The sequence below is a fragment of the Primulina eburnea genome, chromosome 14, assembly GCF_022965805.1.
Source record: "Primulina eburnea isolate SZY01 chromosome 14, ASM2296580v1, whole genome shotgun sequence".
NCBI lineage: Eukaryota > Viridiplantae > Streptophyta > Magnoliopsida > Lamiales > Gesneriaceae > Primulina > Primulina eburnea.
Genome location: NC_133114.1, coordinates 1,317,272 through 1,339,061, shown reverse-complemented (window position 1 = coordinate 1,339,061; position 21,790 = coordinate 1,317,272). Strand labels below are relative to the sequence as shown.

The 21,790-nt window shown below is 39.7% G+C and overlaps 4 protein-coding genes across 4 annotated transcripts; 3 read left to right on the top strand and 1 right to left on the bottom strand.

Moving 5' to 3' along the window:
* Nucleotides 1–2,800: 2,800 nt before the first annotated feature.
* Nucleotides 2,801–6,702, top strand: LOC140812402 (uncharacterized). Its single transcript, XM_073170656.1, has 4 exons — nt 2,801–2,914; nt 4,659–4,930; nt 5,061–5,647; nt 5,765–6,702. The coding sequence occupies exons 1-4, from the start codon at nt 2,801–2,803 to the stop codon at nt 6,700–6,702; spliced, it is 1,911 nt and encodes a 636-aa protein (XP_073026757.1).
* A 5,451-nt stretch (nt 6,703–12,153) lies between these two features.
* LOC140812399 (uncharacterized) lies at nt 12,154–13,007 on the top strand. The gene is made up of 2 exons (XM_073170654.1): nt 12,154–12,465; nt 12,603–13,007. Exons 1-2 carry the CDS (start codon nt 12,154–12,156, stop codon nt 13,005–13,007), a joined length of 717 nt encoding a protein of 238 aa, XP_073026755.1.
* Nucleotides 13,008–14,480: 1,473 nt separating this feature from the next.
* LOC140812398 (putative disease resistance protein At1g59780) lies at nt 14,481–16,166 on the bottom strand. Its single transcript, XM_073170653.1, has 2 exons — nt 16,153–16,166; nt 14,481–15,435 (listed from the first exon to the last, which is right to left on the bottom strand). The coding sequence occupies exons 1-2, from the start codon at nt 16,164–16,166 to the stop codon at nt 14,481–14,483; spliced, it is 969 nt and encodes a 322-aa protein (XP_073026754.1).
* Nucleotides 16,167–18,902: 2,736 nt separating this feature from the next.
* Nucleotides 18,903–20,468, top strand: LOC140812397 (uncharacterized). Its single transcript, XM_073170652.1, has one exon. The coding sequence runs from the start codon at nt 18,903–18,905 to the stop codon at nt 20,466–20,468; it is 1,566 nt and encodes a 521-aa protein (XP_073026753.1).
* Nucleotides 20,469–21,790: the final 1,322 nt, after the last annotated feature.

Here is a 21,790-nt window from a genome sequence, read left to right as displayed (position 1 = left end):
CTCATGTTGACAAAATGCATCAAACTCGTCACTGGTATATTCTCCTCCATTGTCAGTCCTCAGACACTTGATTTTCTTTTCAGAATCAAGTTCAACCCGCGCTTTGAAATCTTTGAAGATCTGGAAAACATCTGATTTCTTCTTGATCGGATACACCCAACATCTCCTAGAGAAATCATCAATGAACGAGACAAAGTATCTCACTCCTCCTAGGGATACAACCGGTGCTTGCCAAACTTCCGAATGAATCAGCTCCAATATACTTTTGCTCCTGGCAGTAGAAGTGCCAAACTTTAATTTGTGCTGTTTACTGGTAACACAATGCTCACAAAAGGATAATGAAACTTTTGTAAGTCCCGGCAGCAGCTTCCGTTCTGAGAGAATTTTCAACCCCCGTTCTGACATATGCCCAAAATTTCTATGCCATAACACTGTTAATTCTTCTCCTGAACCAATTGATGCAACAGCTAGTTCTGCCTTCTTTGTGTGTTTCTCCCATAAGTACATACAGATTTGAAGCAACCTTTTCCGCCTTCATAACCACAAGCGCGCCTTTTACGATTTTCATGATCCCGTTCTCGATACGTATTTTGCATCTGTTATCATCCAATTGCTCCAAGGACAAAAGATTCTTGGTCAGTCCCTTCACATGTCGTACCTCCTGTATGGTGCGAATGGTGCCATCAAACATTTTAATTTTGATGGTACCGACCCCAGCGATTTCCAAGGTATGATCATTGCCCATGAATACAGATCATCCTGAGATTGGTTCATACTGATCGAACAATTCTCTTCGAGACGTCATGTGCCACGTCGCTCCTGAATCCACAATCCATGCGTCACAAAATTTGTATCTACCTTCTGCAACTGTTGCTACTTCGCTGAACAATATTTCACCACTTCCTGAAGTACTGGCCACATTTCCTTGAGATCCCTTTTCATTACTCGTACACTCTTTCTTGAAGTGCCCTTTACCGCCACATTTAAAGCAGTAAATATTTTTCTTCTTACTTCTAGACTTTGATCTACCGTGCATGTGGCTCCCACTGGAGTCACGTTCCATAAACCTCCCTCTTATCATCGGTAAAGCTTCCACCTGCTTCGAAGTCACCAACCTATCTTCCTTATTCTTCCGCCTGCTTTCTTCTCCGAGAACCGCCGTCAAGACATCATCGAATTTTAGCGAGCCCATAAGGATGTTGTTGGTTAGGTTGATGATAAGTTGATCATATGAATCTGGTAGACTTTGAAGTAGAAACTCTGCACGTTCATTTTCCTCTATTTTATGCCCCATAGAGGTGAGTTGAGCAAATAGAGTATTTAGAGTGTTGATATGGTCGGTCATCGATGAAGATTCCGTCATCCGAAGAGTATAAAGCCTTCTCTTTAGGAAAATCTTATTGTGTAGCGACTTGACCTCGTACATCTTTGTCAAAGTATCCCAGATATCTTTTGTCGTTTTTATCTTGGAGATACTTGACAATACTTCGTCTGCTATGGCCAAATGTAAATTGGCAACATCATTATCACTCATCTCATTCCACTTTACATCGTCTGCCATTTCCTCCGGTCTTTCTCCAATAGCCGCCAAACAATTTTCTTTTCTTAAAATTGCTTGCGTCTTTATTTTCCACAACAGAAAATTACTTCCATTGAACTTTGTTATCTCGTACCTTCCCGCCATTATGTCTACAACAATTTAGTAGACTGGACAAAATAATCATGCCTTAATAAAAAAAATTAAAAAAATCTTTTCTGATGTGGAAGATCAGTCAAGGCTGCAACCACAGAGCATACTCAGAATTTTAAGAAATTTTAAACCAAGGCTCTGATACCACTTGTTGGTCCCACGTGCGGAATTTGAGATAATAAAACCCGAAAATAAAGAATAAACTGGACACCGAGATTTACGTGGAAAACCCCTAAAAATTATTAGGGTAAAAACCACGGGCAAGATGAAAAGAATTTCACTATAATAATTTGTGGTGTACAACTCACTCACTGTGTTTCCAAAGAGAACACACACTCTCTTAATACAGGAGAACAAACACCTCACAAATATTATAGAACTAAGCACTCAAATGCTTATAAGATGAGAGAAAACTCGAAGAAGGGATGATTTCAGAATGAAGAGGGGAGCTCTATTTATAGAGCCCCTTATCCGTGTGAATACGCGTTAAAAACGCGTATTCAAATTCCGTCCGAAACCCCTGCAGCCAACCCACGTTTTAATTATTTAATGCAATGACTGTGCCTTCATTGACTGTGCCTTCATTCTATACAAAATATCTGCAAATTAATTTGGATTGAACGTTACAAAATCTGTATATGAATGGAACCAAAATGAGATATAGCAAATGATATTTATTTAACCTACTAAGAGCACCCACATTGGGTGTTAAATAGGCCATCTCTCCATAATGCCCACTCACAGGAGAGGAGAGAGAGAGGGGGTTCATTCCTTTTTTTTAAAAAAAATTTATTGTATGGCCCCATGCGTTCTGCATCTTATTTTTTAAATTATTTATTTTTTAAACTTTTTTTAGGTTTCTTTTGGATTTTTTATTATTTTTTTAACTTTTTAAATTAATTATTTTATTTCTCATTTCGATTAATGTGATTTTCAATTATTATCATCTTTGAAAAATTGTCATTGTAAAATAGTCGTTGGAAACTAGCCGTTGCAAAATATATGTTGCATGAGGAAAACAATATATATAGACACATTGTGCTACGAGAATTTCATTCGACTAACATACCCTTTCGCAAACACATATGCTAAAACGTGTTTCCTCAAAAAATGTCTCACTCTACAGGCAGCTCTAGCTCAAATTCCAGCTCGACAAGAGAAGACGAAGTTCATGTTGAAATTGATGAGCAAGCTTTTGATCCGGTTGAAGAAATGATGTCATTGGTACTTCAACAACACCAACAACTTATGGAATCATATCAGAGGAGGGAAACATATAGAAGAAGAAGGTTCATCAAAAGAAATCGTGTGGCCGGGCATGAGAGGCTCCTCAATGATTATTTCTCAACGAACCCAGTTGATAAGTGCAAGATTTGCACATAATTTACATTAGAATCCATTCTGAATTATGCTTGTTTCGAACAGAATTATGCGGTTTTGGTTTGTTTTGATTGTCTTTTCAGGAATGGAGAAAATAGCGGACACGAAGCCGAGTAGAGACAAGAAGACGTAGCGCCATGAAGCCCTCGGACAGAACCTCGTGCGTGCCCGCGCGAGATCACGCGCAGCCGCACGCAATGAGGTGCAGGATGATCAACAGAAGTGTGCGCGCGCTCGCGCCACTTCACGCGCAGCCACACGCGCACAGATGATGCACACGAGCAGAACATACAGAGAAGCGCGCGCCACCGCGCCAAAACACGCGCTACCGCTGGCACACACCCGAGAGGAACGCGCCATCGCACCACTTCTCGCGCGACCGCGCGCATACATGCACGGGCAGATGAGCAGCACGGCACGCGCAGCAGCGCCAGAACTCGCGCCACCACGCGCACACCGCGTCCAGATTGAGTATAAATGCGCGATTCTTAGGTCAAAAATGGGGGACAGCCGTCTTGAGAGAAAAAAACACACGAAACACGCCGTTTTGGACGAAAATACAGAGGGAAGACTCGGAGCAAAGGCGAGACGAAGGCAAGACACGCGAAGATCGATTACAAAGACGAAGAGCGACGAATCTGGGGACAGAAACGACACTTCGGATTTGTTATCTGTCTTTTGCAATTCTATTTTCTCATATGTCAATGTCTAAAAATTTGAATATGTGTCGTTTTTATTTCGATTTCGTGATGAACTAATCTCTCATTCTAGAGAATGATGTAGCTTGGTGGAAACGATGATTTGACGTGGTTATTTTATAAGATTGAATTTCATTTCATGTTTACTTGTCTTTCTCTGTGTTTATTGCACTGCAATTTACTGGCCATAAATTGTTTGTTGTTTGATTAATCTTATAACTCGGGAGAGGGACTAGGATTATAGATCATTAGGGACACATCGTTAAATGTTTATAGCGTTCGGAAGCCGTATAACTTTAGCGAGGCTTAGTAAGAACATTGTTTGCATTTATCTATGAAACTTAGATTTTAATTAGGAATAATTGAATCGAGGTTGATAGATACAATTTATTCGTCACTTGGGAAAGGGGGAATAAAACAATTAAGTGTTCTTGGTCATTAAATGATTGGAATTCAGGAATATAAATTCTACTGTGAATAATTATCGTGGAAACTTTGTGAAATCATTTCTCTAGATATTTTCTCTCATTATTATTTCTCAATTCGGTGATTTAATTAATTCATTGTTTTCAATTAATTCGTTTAAACAAACCAATCTGATCATTTATTTTTCTAGATAAAGTCTTGGCTATTTTAATTACAAGAATTGATATACATTTTTATACACACTCCTTGTGGGATCGATATCTGTACTCTAACCAGTACTAAAACTTGACACCGTAGACTTGCGGTAGTGAAAACTCGCAACAAGTTTTTGGCGCCGTTGCCGGGGAGTGTTAAATTTGAATTTATATCAGTATTGTTACCAATTAGTCTAGATTTTAATTTAGAGCTTTTATTTTTATTTTATTTTATATTGATTAAGTTTTTCATTTTTTTCTGTTTGACAGTGTATGCTACGATCGCAAAGCCCTGACTTGCTTATTTTTTATCCGGAGATCGAAAGAACTGCGAGAAAATTAAGAAAATCAAGGAGGGAAGAGATCAAAGCAATGGCTGATAACAGAGAGAACGACAGACACATCCCGCCAGACGCTATACCTATCAGAGATCACTTCAAACCAGTGATCAACAGGCATTACTCTGGCATTGCTCGAGGGACTATAAATGCCAACAATTTCGAGTTGAAGCCTGCACTGATAAATATGGTTCAACAGAACCAGTTTGCTGGAGCAGCTACTGCAGATCCTCATCTACATCTCAGAACATTCCTTGAAATTACAGATACTGTAAAAATAAATGGTGTTTTCTGATGATATTATTAGACTGCGTTTGTTTCCGTTTTCTCTCAGGGATCAAGCTAGAGGCTGGCTGCAATCTCTTCCCTTGGGAAGTATCACGACGTGGCAAGAGTTGGCAACGAAATTTCTGTCTAAATATTTTCCACCTGCGAAGTCTGCACAATTAAAGATTGAGATCAGAACTTTTAGACAGACAGACTTCGAGCAGTTGTACGAAGCTTGGGAAAGGTATAAAGAGTTGTTGCGGAGATGCCCAAATCATGGCTTTGAGGACTGGGTGCAGATTGAGCTTTTCTATAATGGGTTGAATGGTCAGACACGGACAACAGTGGATGCAGCGGCAGGTGGCACGATCTTTGCCAAGTCCCCTGCTCAAGCCTATGACTTGCTCGAGCAGATGACTATTAATAGCTACCAATGGCCGTCTGAGAGGTCAGGGGTAAAGAAGACTGCTGGAGTTTATGTCGTGGATCCAATCACATCACTTACCGCACAGGTTTCAGCATTGACCACACAGATTGCAGCAATGAACAAAGCAGGCCAACCTACGTCTGATGTAGCACTGGTGACTGCCGAAGAAGAGCCAATTGTGGAGGAAGCTCAGTACATCAACAATCGTGGCTTTGGCGGATATCGAGGTAACCCCCCTCCTAATACTTATCATCTTGGATTGAGAAACCATGAAAATTTTTCTTATACAAACAATAAGAATGTGTTGAATCCTCCACCGGGGTTCAACACATCAAACGGGGAAGGGAAGCCATCATTTGAGGATTTGGTTGGAACTTTTGTTGCTGAATCTGGCAAGAGAATGGCTAGGACTGAGTCTAGACTCGACAACCTAGAAACCCACATGGCAAGTATTGGTGCTACTTTGAAAATCCTGGAGTCGCAAGTTGGGCAAATAACGAAGCAACTCGCGTCTCAACCATCAGGCGCAGTACAAAATACTGTAGACTCAAATCTGAGAGAGGTGAACGCCATTTTTATACATCATGAAGAGATTGGGATGATAGAAGGAGAAAAGAAAAAAGTTGATTGCACACCCAGCCGGGAAGATAAGTCGACTCCAAGCAAAGGAAACCGAGGTAAGAAAGGTATGAGTTCTGATTTTGATCAATGCATCGATACTTCTTTACTTCCCTATCCCCAAAGATTTTTACAATTAAAGGCTGAATTTCAAAAGAAAAAAAGTCTTGAAGATCTCAAGACCTTAAAAACTAACATTCAGTCTGCAGAGCAGGAAGAGTTGGCATCCCCAAGAAACCTTCCGAAGAAGATGCAAGACCCCGGAGAATTTATCGTACCATGTGAAATAGGGGGTCAATCAATGAAAAAAGCTATCTGTGACTCAGGAGCGAGCATAAATATAATGCCAAGTTCTCTCTACGAGAAACTTGGACTGAGCAGGATGAAACCCACAGGACTAAGCTTACAGATGGCAGATAGATCGATCGGGACACCATTGGGGATTGTGGAAGATGTTGAGCTTCGGATCGATAAATTGAGGCTTCTAGCAGATTTTGTGATACTTGACATGGGGAACAGTCAGAATGTTCGCACCATTTTAGGACGACCATTCTTAGCTACTGCTGGAGCCATTATCGACTTGAAGCAACGAATATTGACAATGGATGTTGAAGGTCAAAGGGTGGAGATCAAAGCATCCAAAAGTTCTCACGACCTACCTTGAATAAACTGGTGACAGTCAGGCTGACGACAATAAACCAAGCGTTGTGTGGGAGGCAACCCACATTCATTTATTTATTTTTGCATTCTTTTTGTTTTATTATTTTATTTCAATTTCTTAGTTAATATTTTTTTAAATTTTCGCTATTTAAGTATTAATTTGGATCGTTTTATTTTTGCAGGTTATTTATTTAAAAAAAAAGGAGGTAAGAACAGACGCATGCGCGCCACCGCGCATCTTCTCGCGCAGCAGCGTGCCTAGAATCAGTGGGCAAGTACCAGAAGCATGCGCGCGAAAGCGCCTCATCTCGCGCTACCGCGCGCCCTCAACTAAGCTGTAGAAATCAGAAACCCGTGCGCCCCAGCACTTATTCTCGCACAACCGCGCGCATCTCATTATCGAAGGACACCCGAGGCCCGCGCGCGACCGCGCCACATCTCGCGCGACCGCGCAAGCTCAATTATTTCCAGAAAACAGAGGAGCGCGTGCGGCAGCGCCACATCCCGCGCGACCGCGCGCCTCGTAGATCCAGTTTTTCTTTACAAAACCGATCTTCCTCATCTCCTCACCCATTATTTTCAAACCCTACTCCAAAAACTCTCTCCCACAACAACACAGCCGCCTCCTCCATAAACTCTCCTCTCAAAATTCATCTCTCCCAAATCCAATACCTAACCTTGCCTAAATTTCTCCCAAAACTCCTACAATACATCACCTCCCTCAACAAATACCCACCCAACCACCAACAGCAAACGCCGCCGCCGTCATCGCCGCACATCCAACAGCAAACGCCGCCGCCGTCACCGCCACCTTCCCCTGCCGCCGGGTGCCATCTCAAGCTATTGTCTTCAAGGGTACCGTTTCTTCTACATTATTATTGTTTGGGATAATTTTCAGATTTCAAGCAATTGTTGGTGGGTTTGTGCTCTATATTTGTTAATTATTGGAGTGGATACAAATTGAAAATTATGCCGCCGAGAAAGAGATCAAAAGATGGGGCTTCCTCGTCTCGTTCCTACGATGCTCACAAATTTTGGAACGAGGAAGCCTTTCGGGTATATCAGAGCACCATGTCTCGATCTATCATTAATGAAAGAGGGCTAGATATGAGCCACCTTGACTGTAATATAATTGAGGAAGTTGTGCGAAGGGGATGGGTAGATATAGCACAATCTCCGCCAGACGCCGTGATATCCGTAGTCCGTGAATTTTATGCGAATTTGAGAATCAAACATGAGGAATACGGAGTTTTGGTGCGAGGGCAACTTGTCTATTTTGATTCGGCCACCATTAATGCAATCTACAATCTGCCGGATTTTGAAAATGACGGGTACACTGAGTTGATCACAGGGGATGTGAACTACGATCAGATTATCAGGAACTTATGCATCGAGGGTGCAGAGTGGCGATTGAATCAGGGCTCCCCGATTACGCTAAAGAAATCTGATTTACGCCGTGACCCATGCCGTTGGGCATCTTTTATTCTCTCACGGATCATGCCCTCCTCCCATCAGACTGAAATTACAAAGGCTAAAGTGGCGTGGATTTACGCCATCATGACTGGGAAAACCGTCGATCTTGGGAAGCTCATTCACAGTTATATCATGCGCGCTGGTACGGGACTCATGACCGTCAGCCTCCCTTGTGCACATACTATCACCGCCCTATGTCTTCATGCCGGTGTGCAATGGGGCGCCGATGAACAGGTTTTGAATGCCAAGGGCCCAATCACAGTATATGAAGTAGACCGTTCACGCTTTGCGAGCGAAAGAGAAAGGCAAGAGGCTAGGGCAACTTATAATCAGAGGGCCAGAGAACGCCAGCCACCACCACCACCATCGATTCCTCGATCTAGTTTGCGAGACATGATGTTCCGAATGGAACAAGAGGCGCGGGCTGAGCGCCGAGAGCAAGCCGAACACCGAAAAACGACTAATACATTCATGTTCACATTGGTGATCGCCCAGCGGTTCCCACCTGGACCCGAGGATGTTCCTTACCCACCACAACCAGCCTGGCCACCACAGTACCCACCACCAGATCTTTCACCACCGCAGCACATGGACGAGGATGCCGAAGATACTGGGAACGATGATTCGAGCCCCGAGTTCTGACACTTGGGAGCGAGGTATGTGTTGTCATGTTTTTCATTTCTATACACTGAGGACAATGCATACTTTAAGTTTGGGGGGGTGCAATTGCTTTGTTAGTTAGTTTTTTTTAATTTATTTATTGCGTAGTATTAGTTAATTTGATTTCTTATTGCATGTTAGAACTTGTTAGGTAGCGTCATGGATAAGTAAAATGTGTGACCGATGATGAAAACTGAATTGCGATCCTGAAATATATATGTGTTCATGATAACTTAGGAGTCACAAATATTTTGCACTGTCATGTTTATTGATACTATTGTTGCTTAGAGACAAGTTGTATGCCTGTGATGCTAAACAGACGACGGATATCTGATTATTGGTAATTCTTGCATGACATTGATTGACACTTTTACAAACATAGAAATGATCTAGGCAGTTTTTCACAATATCTTTGGGCCTGTTTTCTTTGTTTACTGTCAATTGTAGCCCTTTGAGCCTCGAAGTTTTTGAGATGCTTAAATTCTCTTCGTGCACCTATCACATATATCATTTTTATTGAAAATTGCATGTGATTGGTCTGTATGAGTTGACTAATGGATTGACGGTAATCTAGAACTTGTTTGAGCCCTTTTCGAGGCGAAATACGGATAATATGTGACATAGGAATGATTTAGGCGATCTTTGAAACCGTTGAGCCTTCGAGCCTACCAAATGAACATGATATATCCCTAGTGTCCCATTTTGAGCCGACTAAAAATCAAGTGGTGTGTGTCAATGACACACAATTAGCCCCCACTTGTATCTATTCTACATCCCACAACAACTACCTAATGAAGCTTATACACTTATTGTCCTACCTACATTTTGAGAGAAATAAGTTCATTGGTGTTGGAATGATTCAAACACTCCTTGATAAGAAAAAGAGAAAAAAATGAATGTACAGAAAGGAGTTCAAAAAGAAAAAAAAACAATAAAAAGAATGAATCAAAAGTGGTGAAAAAGAAAATATGGGAAATGAAGGATATGAATGAAAAGAAAACAGTAATTGGGTGGTGAATGAAAAGAGAATGAAAATGAGTGAAAGTGATGAAGTTCAAATATTTCTCTCAAATTTTGAATTCCATACCTTTTATTGTAGCCGTGAGACGTGGCCTAACGTTACAAGCCTACAAGACCTATTAACCTTGTCACATTTATCCAATATACTAGTGGAGAAAAGTTGTTCAAGTTAAGCCTATGGATACCTGAAATTCATTGTCAACGAGTATAGACTTTAATCACTTGCTTGCAAGCATCTCATTTTGTGATTTCATCTTTGGAATACTTGTGTTGACCATCTTTCAAGCCAAATAATCATCGATAAAGTCCTATGTGATCTGTGAATACAAATTTGTATTTTGATGAAATGTGAGTTGAACTGAACTGAGGATTTCTTGATTCTGTAAGGCAAACGGGCATTACAACTCTATCTGAGCATTCGATGGGGTAAACGAACATTGACATATCACACACACACATGACTCTTGGGAAATCGTGAATTACATGAAATTAGATGAGTCGGAGGTCAATATCATTTTTCGCATATCCATGACTTTAGTAGTTGCGTATTTTTCTTTCTTTATTAGCTTTTATTCTATTTTGCTCGGGACTAGCAAAAGTTTAAGTGTTGGGGATTTGATAAGTGCAAGATTTGCACTTAATTTACATTAGAATCCATTCTGAATTATGCTTGTTTCGAACAGAATTATGCGGTTTTGGTTTGTTTTGATTGTCTTTTCAGGAATGGAGAAAATAGCGGACACGAAGCCGAGTAGAGACAAGAAGACGTAGCGCCATGAAGCCCTCGGACAGAACCTCGCGCGCGCCTGCGCGAGATCACGCGCAGCCGCGCGCAATGAGGTGCAGGATGATCAACAGAAGTGTGCGTGCGCTCGTGCCACTTCACGCGCAGCCACGCGCGCACAGATGATGCACACGAGCAGAACATACAGAGAAGCGCGCGCCACCGCGCCAAAACACGCGCTACCGCGTGCACACACCCGAGAGGAACGCGCCATCGCACCACTTCTCGCGCGACCGCGCGCATACATGCAATGGGCAGATGAGCAGCACGGCACGCGCAGCAGCGCCAGAACTCGCGCCACCGCGCGCACACCGCGTCCAGATTGAGTATAAATTCGCGATTCTTAGGTCAGAAATGGGGGACAGCCGTCTTGAGAGAAAAAAACACACGAAACACGCCGTTTTGGACGAAAATACAGAGGGAAGACTCGGAGCGAAGGCGAGACGAAGGCAAGACACGCGAAGATCGATTACAAAGACGAAGAGCGACGAATCTAGGGACAGAGACGACACTTCGGATTTGTTATCTGTCTTTTGCAATTCTATTTTCTCATATGTCAATGTCTAAAACTTTGAATATGTGTCGTTTTTATTTCGATTTCGTGATGAACTAATCTCCCATTCTAGAGAATGATGTAGCTTGGTGGAAACGATGATTTGACGTGGTTATTTTATAAGATTGAATTCAATTTCATGTTTACTTGTGTTTCTCTGTGTTTATTGCACTGCAATTTACTGGCCATAAATTGTTTGTTGTTTGATTAATCTTATAACTCGGGAGAGGGACTAGGATTATAGATCATTAGGGACACATCGTTAAATGTTTATAGCGTTCGGAAGGCGTATAACTTTAGCGAGGCTTAGTAAGAACATTGTTTGCATTTATCTATGAAACTTAGATTCTAATTAGGAATAATTGAATCGAAGTTGATAGATACAATTTATTCGTCACTTGGGAAAGGGAGAATAAAACAATTAAGTGTTCTTGGCCATTAAATGATTGGAATTCAGGAATATAAATTCAACTGTGAATAATTATCGTGGAAATTTTGTGAAATCATTTCTCTAGATATTTTCTCTCATTATTATTTCTCAATTCGGTGATTTAATTAATTCATTGTTTTCAATTAATTCGTTTAAACAAACCAATCTGATCATTTATTTTTTTAGATAAAGTCTTGGCTATTTTAATTACAAGAATTGATATACATTTTTATACACACTTCTTGTGGGATCGATATCTGTACTCTAACCAGTACTAAAACTTGACAACGTACACTTGCGGTAGTGAAAACTCGCAACAGCAGTGTATCACGATGAAATATTTCGAAGACGATTTCGAATCCGAAGAGAGTTATTCATCAGCATAGTGAATGCATTAGAGAATCATTCAACGTTTTTTCTACAGACGGACGATGTTGTGCGAAGAAAAGGATTGTCACCACTACAAAAATGAACAGCTGAGATTTTTCAATTGGCTTACGGAGTCCCCACCTACCGTCTTGATGAGTACCTACGTATGGGTGAATCAACTGTCATCAAGTGTCTTTTCAAGTTCTTCTGCAAATCCGTGGTTGAAATATTTGGTAATAGGTACTTGAGTAGGCCAATGCTGATGATGTTCAATGTTTTCTTCAAATGCATGATGAGAGGCACGGCTTCCCTGGCATGTTGGGTAGCCTTGATTGTATGCACTGGAAATGGAAAATTTAACCAATTGCTTGGAAAAGTCAATTTACAAGGGGACATGGGTCACCAACAATCGTGCTTGAAGCGATCGCGTTTCATGACTTGTGGATATGACATGCATTCTTTGGGGTCGCCGGTTAACGTAACGATATTAACGTGTTATATGAATCTCCCATATTCAACATCTTGCAAGGAAATGCGCCGAAGATTAATTTCACGGTGAAAAGCACTTCATATACGAAGGGTTATTATCTAACATATGGAATATATCCTGAGTAGGCTACTTTCGTTAAGGCTTTTCCTTGCCCGGAGGATCCCAATAGGAAGTTGTTTAAAGAAAGACAAGAGTCCGCAAGAAAAGATGTCGAACGGGCATTTTGGGTGCTTCAAAATCGATGGACAATTGTCAGGGGTCCAGCTCGTTATTGGTATAGGAAAAAGTTAAAACAAATCTTGTTAGCATGCATTATTTTGCATAACATGATTGTTGAGGATGAGGAAGGTCACGTGAAAAATTGGTACAACGATGAAGATGACGAACCCGCACAACCTATCCATGGCTCAAACCGAGGATTTCAGGATTATCTTCGGACAAATTCTGAGCTACGTGACCCTCAAGTTCATCACCAACTTCGCTCAGACTTAGTTGAGCATATCTGGGGGCAATACAACAACAATCCGTGAATTAGTATTTCATATGTTATTTTTAATTTCATCAAAGTGTGGTTTATTCTTAGTTATTGTTTCATTTCAATTTCATAATTATATTGTAACTTTAAATAAATCGTGTTCACCCCTTGTTTAAATAATTATTTCGCCGTTGTATTTCTTTCAAACATCTATTTTATTTAATAAATATATTTAAAAAATATTAATATTATTTTTTTTAAAATTAATAAAATTATTTTATTAAAAAGTCAGATTATTTTTAAAAAATAGAATAAAGATTTAAATATTGTAAAACATATTTAGTATGAAAAAAATTTAAGATGATTGAGTGGACTGTGAGACCTATAAATAATGAGTTTTAATGTTAAAAAGAATGTGAGTGAAAGAGAAATGTTGTTATAATAAGTATGTGACAGTGGACCCCATGATTTTTGTTGAGTTGGTGGGTGTTATAAATAACACCATTGCGGATGCCCTTAGGGAGAAAATAGACCAAAATAGCGGGATAAAAATCAGTGTTCTAGCGTTTAGACGAGCCTAAGCGGCCGTGTAGGCGGTTTTTTTTAATCTTAAATTCCTTAAGATATTCATGAGTGTTATGTATTTTTATGAAATATATAAAATTTAAAATTATGATAATAGATTAATAATATATAGATACTAATAATTTTTTTATATATTTTAATCAACCACATCATATGTTTTGAACTTTAAACTGGAGAATAATTTTTAATCTTATTATTTTGATCTTTTTTTAAAAAAATACAAAACCACCTAGTCAGCGTCATCCTAGGAGGCCAATTCATTTGGGGGTGCCTAGGAGCGTCAGCCTGGAATTTACGATATCTGGGAAGAGGCAAAGGCTCAAGTGGAAGGCTTTTCTGGCAGTTCTGAAATAATTGATTTGCTAACTTGTTTTTTTGGGTACTAATTTCGTTTTTCAAATAAATATCTTGAACTTTAGTTACTAAATATTATGATTTAATTTGCAATATCCATAAATATATAAAAATCACCCAAGAAAGAAACATAAAATACATTAACTAATTGTTATTTTCATTCAATCGTCATTCCATCGTAATTTACTTTTATTTCGAAATTTTGAATTAAGTAATGTTATATTTATTTTTTTTAACGTAACTTAATTTAAATGATCACAATGTTAAGTTACTAACAAAATTTTAATTTTAAATAAAAAAATACTTTTAATCTCAAAATACAAGACAACATAATTATATATATATATAAAATTATTGATTAATTTTAAATATTTGAGGGATAAAGTGCAGTATGAGTACAAAAATATTATTAGTCATTGTACATTAAAAGGTCTCTACTGTCCTTTCGTTTGGAAGCACACAAATCCAAAATGTTGTGTATACAAGATAAAACATGAGAGTAGCTAGGCAAAGTTCAGCAGAAAACTGACCTTACTCATTGTCCATACGAAGGAATGGTATATCACTAATTTGGGGGGTGATTTTCTCCTCACCTTCTCAACCGCTCCATTAAATTAGAGGGTGTGCGAGAAATGGAAGCCATGTAAATTATTCTTTTTGGAACCATCTCCAGTTTTGGACAATCACAGATCCAGAGATCCGATAGATTTGGGATTGCCTCTTCTTCCACTCTCCATCCCACTAAATTCCTCAATCCCCAAAGTGTAAGACTCTTGAGTTGAGGAAATCCTTTACTCCCACAAACCATCTCTGTGCCAACAAATGCGTCATTGCCTAACAGAAGAGTTCGTAGCGTGGGAAGATGTTGTAGTGTTTCCATTGGATCTTCCACAATTTCACTACCAGAAAGCACCAAAAAAACAAGATTCTGGAGTAACTGAGGGTCCCAAGTCGGCAATCTCCTCAATTTCCCATAAATTGACAAATAATTGAGTGGGCAATACTTTATCGAATCAATGACAAGTGAACGTTGTTCGGAACTCAAATCATGCCCCATACTAATTTCTAAACTTGCTTCCCGAAGCTGATCCTTGAGTTTAATGATGTGATCAACAACCACAAATAAGCTTTCTATATCATCAACAATCGCATGAAAACGTCGGAGGTTGGTTAATTTGAGGAGATGGTTAGTATCAAAGAGCTTACTACTGAACCCAATCAATGTCTCCAATTCCGTTAAGCCATCGAGTCTCAGTCGGCCACCATCAATTGTTATTATATTTCCCGGGTTCACAAATAGATGCCTCAATTGTCCCATCTTTCCAATCGAACTTGGTAACTTATTACAACATCCCGCGACTCGTAGATCCAATGATTGTAAACATGGTAGCTTGCAGACAAATTTTGGCACCTCCCAGACCCAGCTATATCTTACACTCAAATGCTTGAGCATCACTAGCTTTCTCACAGCATCAGGAAACTTTTTATCCCCAAATGTGCAGTTTTCCAATACCAAGACTTTGAGAGATCTGAGCAATGCGTTGCTGAGTATATTTTGCCAAATGTTAGTAATATCATGAGAATCATATCTCGATTTGGATAGCCATAGAAGAGATCGTAAGTTTGCATTTTTAAACTGTTCATCGTCATCGCCCAAATTGATTGCCAATTGTGAGGCCCAAGCCCTGGAGCCCAATTACAATCTTGGCCCAACTTGCCCTAGGTATATAAAACTTAACCCTTCACTTTTCACATTACACACTACGTTAAAAAAATATAATTCTCTCAACTCTCTCTCAAGCTCTCTTGGAGTCAACTTTGATTTCAAGACTAGCAAAAGATAGTAAGTGGAACGTGTATTTTCTTGATACGTTATAATATTTATTTCATGGTATTTTAAATTTGAATATACGATGTATTTCATGATGATCGTTTTCAACAAATATTTTTGAAGATGTTTTGATCTTGTTTGTGACCTCGTCTAGTAGGGTAAAACTAGATACTTACGATCCAGTCTGGGAGAGTTAAGCCAGACATACATGATCCGGTCTGGGGAGTTAAGCCAGATAATATGATCCGGTCTGGGGAGTTAAGCCAGATATTATGATCCCATCTGGGGAGTTAAACCAGATATTTGACATTGATTGTTTTATGTTTAGATCTACTCAAATATAAGTTTTTGTTTAAATATATGATCCAGTGATAACAAAAATGTTATAATGTTTTTTTTGTAAATTTGAAGATATGCTCCCTCCAATTACTGAGTGACGACCATATCACTCACCCCTTACATTGTATTTCAGATGAGAATGAGATAGAAGAGCAGGAATCAACTGAATTTTGGGGATGGTGATTTGGCTAGACAATTTATAATCATTTGTTTTTGAATAAGTTGTGAACATTAGACTTGTTCTTCTGTCATTGGTTTTGTAAGACAACGAATTATTTGAATAAATTCTACTTTGGAATAAGACTGTTGTTTAGGCTTAGTGTTCTTGGTTTATTTAATTACTGAATTTTTAAGAACATTGCCGATGTTCATGCCATGCATCTCGGGGCGTGACATTTTAGTGGTATCAGAGCCGGTCACCGGCATGGAACACCGGGAAATAAGTGCTATGCGGGGCAAAGTGCTACGTGCATGAGAGCCACCTCTTGAACCTGCGGGGCAAAGTGCTACATGACGGGAGCCACCTCTTGAACCTGTAGGAGCCATCTCTAGATTCTCGGTGCTGGTGGATCGAGGGGTCAGGCCGCGACGAGGACGTCGCGTTCTGAAGGAGGGGTGATTATGATACCCTTGTCCCACATCGAAAAAAAAATCAAGATTTAAAATGAGTTTATAATGGTTTACAATGGACTTCTATAGCAACTTGGGTTAATCATTTTCGTAAAGCGAGGACGAATACGAAGTAGTTGCTATAGGGGCCCATTGTGCAGTCACGCAGGCGCGGGCCTGGGCTCGGGGCGTGACAGAATGGTATCAGAGCGATAGGTTCATAATCTTGATGGGAAATTTAAGTTACCTTAAGAAGATCGAATTTTGGAATCAGTAGTTCGAAGCAATATCAGAATAAAATTTTATTAATTTAAATTTGTGACTAGTGAGGATAAGAAAATTCAAATTTTGGTTAGATGTGATAGGATTTGGTGGTTGATATCTTTGGGATTTATGGAGTCACACGTGTCCCTTATTATACCAAATTCAGTTGAGAACATAGGTGTGAGAATTGTTCACGTGGCAGTAGGTAGCTGTCTTTTGGAGGATAATAATCTCTTATTTTATTATTTTTTTTCTTTTCCTTCTTTTAGTCTTGAAAATAACCTTTACCTTATCCAGGAAATTAAAATAACCAAATTATTTAATTTTTGGCTGGATACCAATTGCCGTAATTCGAAGCAGTGGCATAGGATATAAATTTTTTTTTTTTTATAAGAATATCGCAACAAAAAAAAAAAAAGAGAAATAAATAAATTTAATAAATCAAATTACAATTTTGATTGTAGGATAAGATTTTTTTTATCGGTTTATTAGGAGGTGAGATTGAATAGTTAGGATAGAACCGAATTTTTCACCAAATCTACTCAATCCACCCAATTTATCAAGAGTGATTTAAATTTAAAATAAAATCAAATCAAATCTTTGAAGATAAAGTGTTATCATTATTCAAATTTCAAAGTTGGATTAATCATAACCGATCTACAAGAGAATATAATTAGATATTAACTAAAAGATAAATATAAATGGGATGTCAAGAAATCAAATCTAATCTAATTCTGGAGATCGATTGAACTAGATTGTAGATCATTAAACTATGGGAAGAGGGATTAATTTAAAATAATAAATTATCTAATGTTTAATCGATTAAGAATAAATAAAATAAAATACGTTTATATCTGACGAAAGGGAATAATTAATTAATTAATTATTAAAATAATTGATTAATTGTAATGTAATTAATTAATTATTTTTTTTAAAAAAATAATATTAATTAATTAATTAATTATTAAATAAGTGATTAATTGTAATGTAATTAATTAATTATTATTCTAATAAAAAAATAATATTAATTAATTAATTAATTATTAAATAAGTGATTAATTGTAATGTAATTAATTAATTATTATTCTAAAAAAAATAATATTAATTAATTAATTAATTATTAAATAATTGATTTATTGTAATGTAGTTAATTAAATTGTAATTACTTAATTATTGTTTAAAAAAAAAAAAAAAAAAAAAAACTCACGCACAGTGGCAGTAACCATGCAAATCCTTATTCATTACTAACTTGAGTTACGGTTGTGCACTCTAACTTTCTTGATACTAATATAGGAGATGCCGATTACTCGTTCTCAGTCTCTCATCCTCACCCTCGAACACGCACTACGAACCAAGACAAGAGAGAATCGCGCACTTCGAGGAACCTTGGAACAAACCCGGCAGGAGCTAAGAGACCTCAAGGATGAGGTCGAGCACCACCGACAGGATGTAGAACGCTTTGCGTATTACTTAGCTGAGGCCGAGACGACGATCCAAGAAGTCCGAACTACTAACCAAGAGCTAGTTGTTAGATGTGAGGAAGAGAAAAGACAGACCACCATGATGAAAGACAGACTTGATCTCTATCAAAGGACATGCACACAACACCAGCTGGTAGAACAAGTGTCACAACAGCAACCAACCGACCTGGAAGAAGAAGAAGAAGACCCACGAAACAAGGATGATACGGACTAGTGCTAACAACTCAGTGCTAATATTGATAATTTAGAGTTCTAGTGATCTTATTAGGATTGGTGGTTTATTAGTAGCATTTTAGGATCGGTGAGGTTGAATGTTGATTTTGGTATGACTATTATGCTTATTATTTAGTATGTTAAAACTTTCAACTGTTTATCTTCAATTAATGAGCAATTCATTTACCAGTACTTGCTTTCTCTTCCAATTACACCTTCTTCCATGTTACTAGTTACGACAAACCATCTTAGTTAGCTACACTCCTGGCAGGAGATGGCAGACAGACCACCCCGCGCCAACCGCAACCCTCGCTATGCCAACACACGTAACCCCAATGGTGGGGGTGATGATCAACCCAATCAACGCCCTGGAGGCCTCAGCCGTGAAGACCTCATGGCGATAGCAACAGTAGTGGCAACGACCTTGCACGGCTTGGGGAACCCTCCTCTGGCGAATCCACCTCCACAACCTCAGGGGACTAAGTACCATTATGAAGCACTTAAGAAGGCGAGAGTCCCCACCTTTGAAGGGGGTCCCGACCCAGAAACAGCACAGAAATGGCTAAAGGAAATGGAGACTAATCTGCGGCTAATGGAAGTTCCTCAAGACATAAGAGTTGAAGTATCCATTCCCTTCCTTGTCGGTGAAGCAACCAAGTGGTGGGAAGGAGTTTCACCCCCGATGGCGCAGACAGGACCCATAACTTGGCAAAGGTTCCGTGGAGCCTTTCTGAAACACTACTTCCCAACTGCGGTGAAATTGCAAAAGATGTCTGAGTTCGAAAACTTGAAACAGACGCCCGAAATGACGGTTATAGACTATGCTTCCAAGTTCCACTCCTTGGGGACCTACTCACCTACAATTATGGCTGATGAGACACTGAAAATACACCGCTTCACAAAAGGTTTATCAAGCCGAATTCAGTCTGCTCTAGCCGTTTATGAGCCGAACAACTTTGAGGACATGATGGGAGCCGCTATCCGAGCAGAGGCTGACATCAAGAGACGAGAGGAAGAAAATAAGCTCAAGAGGCCTTCGCCCAACTTTAACCAAAACCAAAAGTTCAAGAAGCCAGCCTCAAATGGCCAGTACCAAGGGCAAGCACCACCGCAGTACAAGAAAGAAGTCAAAGAATGCCCGAAGTGCAAGAAGAAGCATGTTGGTGAATGCCGGTTCACTGTGGGGGCGTGTTTTCGGTGTGGACAATTTGGGCACCGCATGAACCAATGCACAAAGCCAGAAGAAAAAGAAAGTACCCCAGCATCTACTAGCAATAAGGAGAACAAGGTGGGCACCAACGCACGAGTGTTTGCAATGACAGAGGAGGAGGCTGACGCTTCAAATGACGTGGTGGCAGGTACCATTCTTATTAGCCACTTACCTGCCTATGTGCTATTTGATTGTGGTGCTACTCATTCCTTCATATCAAAGCGATTTGCTAGAAAACTTAGAAAGGATAGTGAGTTACTAGCTGAACCATACAAAGTTGCAACCCCCGGAGGGGATACCTTGGTATCCTACACCATTTATCGAGAATGCGAGATTGACTTGAAAGGATGCAAATTCAGCGCCAACCTTATACAACTCAACATGTCGGGCTTTGACGCTATTTTAGGGATGGATTGGCTATCAAAGAACAACGCCATTGTGGACTGTAATGGCAAGAGTGTGACACTTAAACGGCCCGATCATGCAGAAGTAAAGTATCAAGGAAGCAGACGAGAACGAAAATCTAAGGAGAAAGTCATTCTCTCCGCTTCTCGGGCATGGAAGATTATGAAGGAGGGGAATGAAGCCTTTCTGGCCTTCATCAATGAAGTAAAGAAAATGGAGAAGTAAAACTCGAAGACATCCCAGTAGTACGAGAATTCCCTGACGTTTTCCCTGAAGAATTGCCAGCTCCAACAGCAGATCGAGAGATTGAATTTGAGATAAACCTTGTTCCCGAGGCCGCCCCAGTATCCAAGGCACCTTACCGCATGGCTCCAGCAGAAATGAAGGAGCTCAAGGAACAACTTCAGGAATTGCTTGACAAGAAACAGATCCGACCTAGTTCATCACCGTGGGGGGCTCCAGTCTTGTTTGTGAAAAAGAAAGATGGCAGCATGAGATTGTGCATAGACTATCGAGAATTGAACAAAATTACCATTAAGAACAAGTATCCACTGCCTAGAATAGATGACTTGTTCGACCAATTGAAGGGAGCTAAAATATTCTCGAAACTAGATTTGAGGTCAGGATACCACCAGCTGAAGATAAAAGCAGGAGATATCCCGAAAACTGCATTTCGGACGAGATATGGACATTACGAATTCTTGGTGATGCCATTTGGGTTGACAAATGCCCCAGCCGCTTTCATGGACCTCATGAATCGAGTGTTCAGACCTTTTCTAGATAAATTTGTTGTTGTGTTTATTGACGACATCCTCGTTTACTCTGCTAACGAGCAAGAACACGAGACACACCTTCGAGTCATACTCCAAACCTTGAGGGAGAAGGAACTCTATGCTAAATTTAAGAAATGTGAATTTTGGCTGAAGAGTGTTGCCTTCTTAGGTCACATCGTTTCCGAAGGCGGCGTGACTGTAGACCCAAAGAAAGTAGAAGCAATTCTAGAGTGGCCAAGGCCAACGACCGTGACCGAAATTCGGAGTTTCTTGGGTTTGGCAGGCTATTATCGAAAATTTGTTGAGGGATTTTCTTCTATAGCCGTACCTCTTACTAAACTCACACAGAAAAATTCCAAATTCGAATGGAATGGAGCATGTGAAGAGAGCTTTGAGACGCTAAAACAAAAGCTAGCATCCGCCCCAGTCTTGGTGCTACCCTCTGGAGATGAAATCTTCACCGTTTACAGTGACGCATCCAAGCAGGGACTCGGATGTGTGCTCATGCAAAAAGGAAGGGTGATCGCGTACGCCTCAAGGCAACTAAAAACATATGAGCAGAATTACCCTACTCATGATCTGGAACTGGCAGCAGTGGTCTTCGCGCTTAAAATTTGGAGGCACTATCTTTATGGATCAAAGTGTGAAGTTTTCACCGACCATCAAAGCCTAAAGTACTTGTTCACTCAGAAAGAACTCAACATGAGACAAAGGAGGTGGATGGAACTTCTAAAAGATTATGACATGACAATCAACTATCACCCCGGAAAAGCA

Excerpts from the sequence above, each read along its gene's own strand:
- LOC140812402 (XM_073170656.1), top strand. The coding sequence starts at position 2,801 with ATGTCTCACTCTACAGGCAGCTCTAGCTCAAATTCCAGCTCGACAAGA. Across the intron at positions 4,931-5,060 it reads AATATGGTTCAACAGAACCA|GGATCAAGCTAGAGGCTGGC; the intron begins GTTTGCTGGAGC and ends GTTTTCTCTCAG. Across the intron at positions 5,648-5,764 it reads TGGCTTTGGCGGATATCGAG|GGAAGCCATCATTTGAGGAT; the intron begins GTAACCCCCCTC and ends CAAACGGGGAAG.
- LOC140812399 (XM_073170654.1), top strand. The coding sequence starts at position 12,154 with ATGGGTGAATCAACTGTCATCAAGTGTCTTTTCAAGTTCTTCTGCAAA. Across the intron at positions 12,466-12,602 it reads CTTTGGGGTCGCCGGTTAAC|GCTACTTTCGTTAAGGCTTT; the intron begins GTAACGATATTA and ends TATCCTGAGTAG.
- LOC140812397 (XM_073170652.1), top strand. The coding sequence starts at position 18,903 with ATGGCAGACAGACCACCCCGCGCCAACCGCAACCCTCGCTATGCCAAC.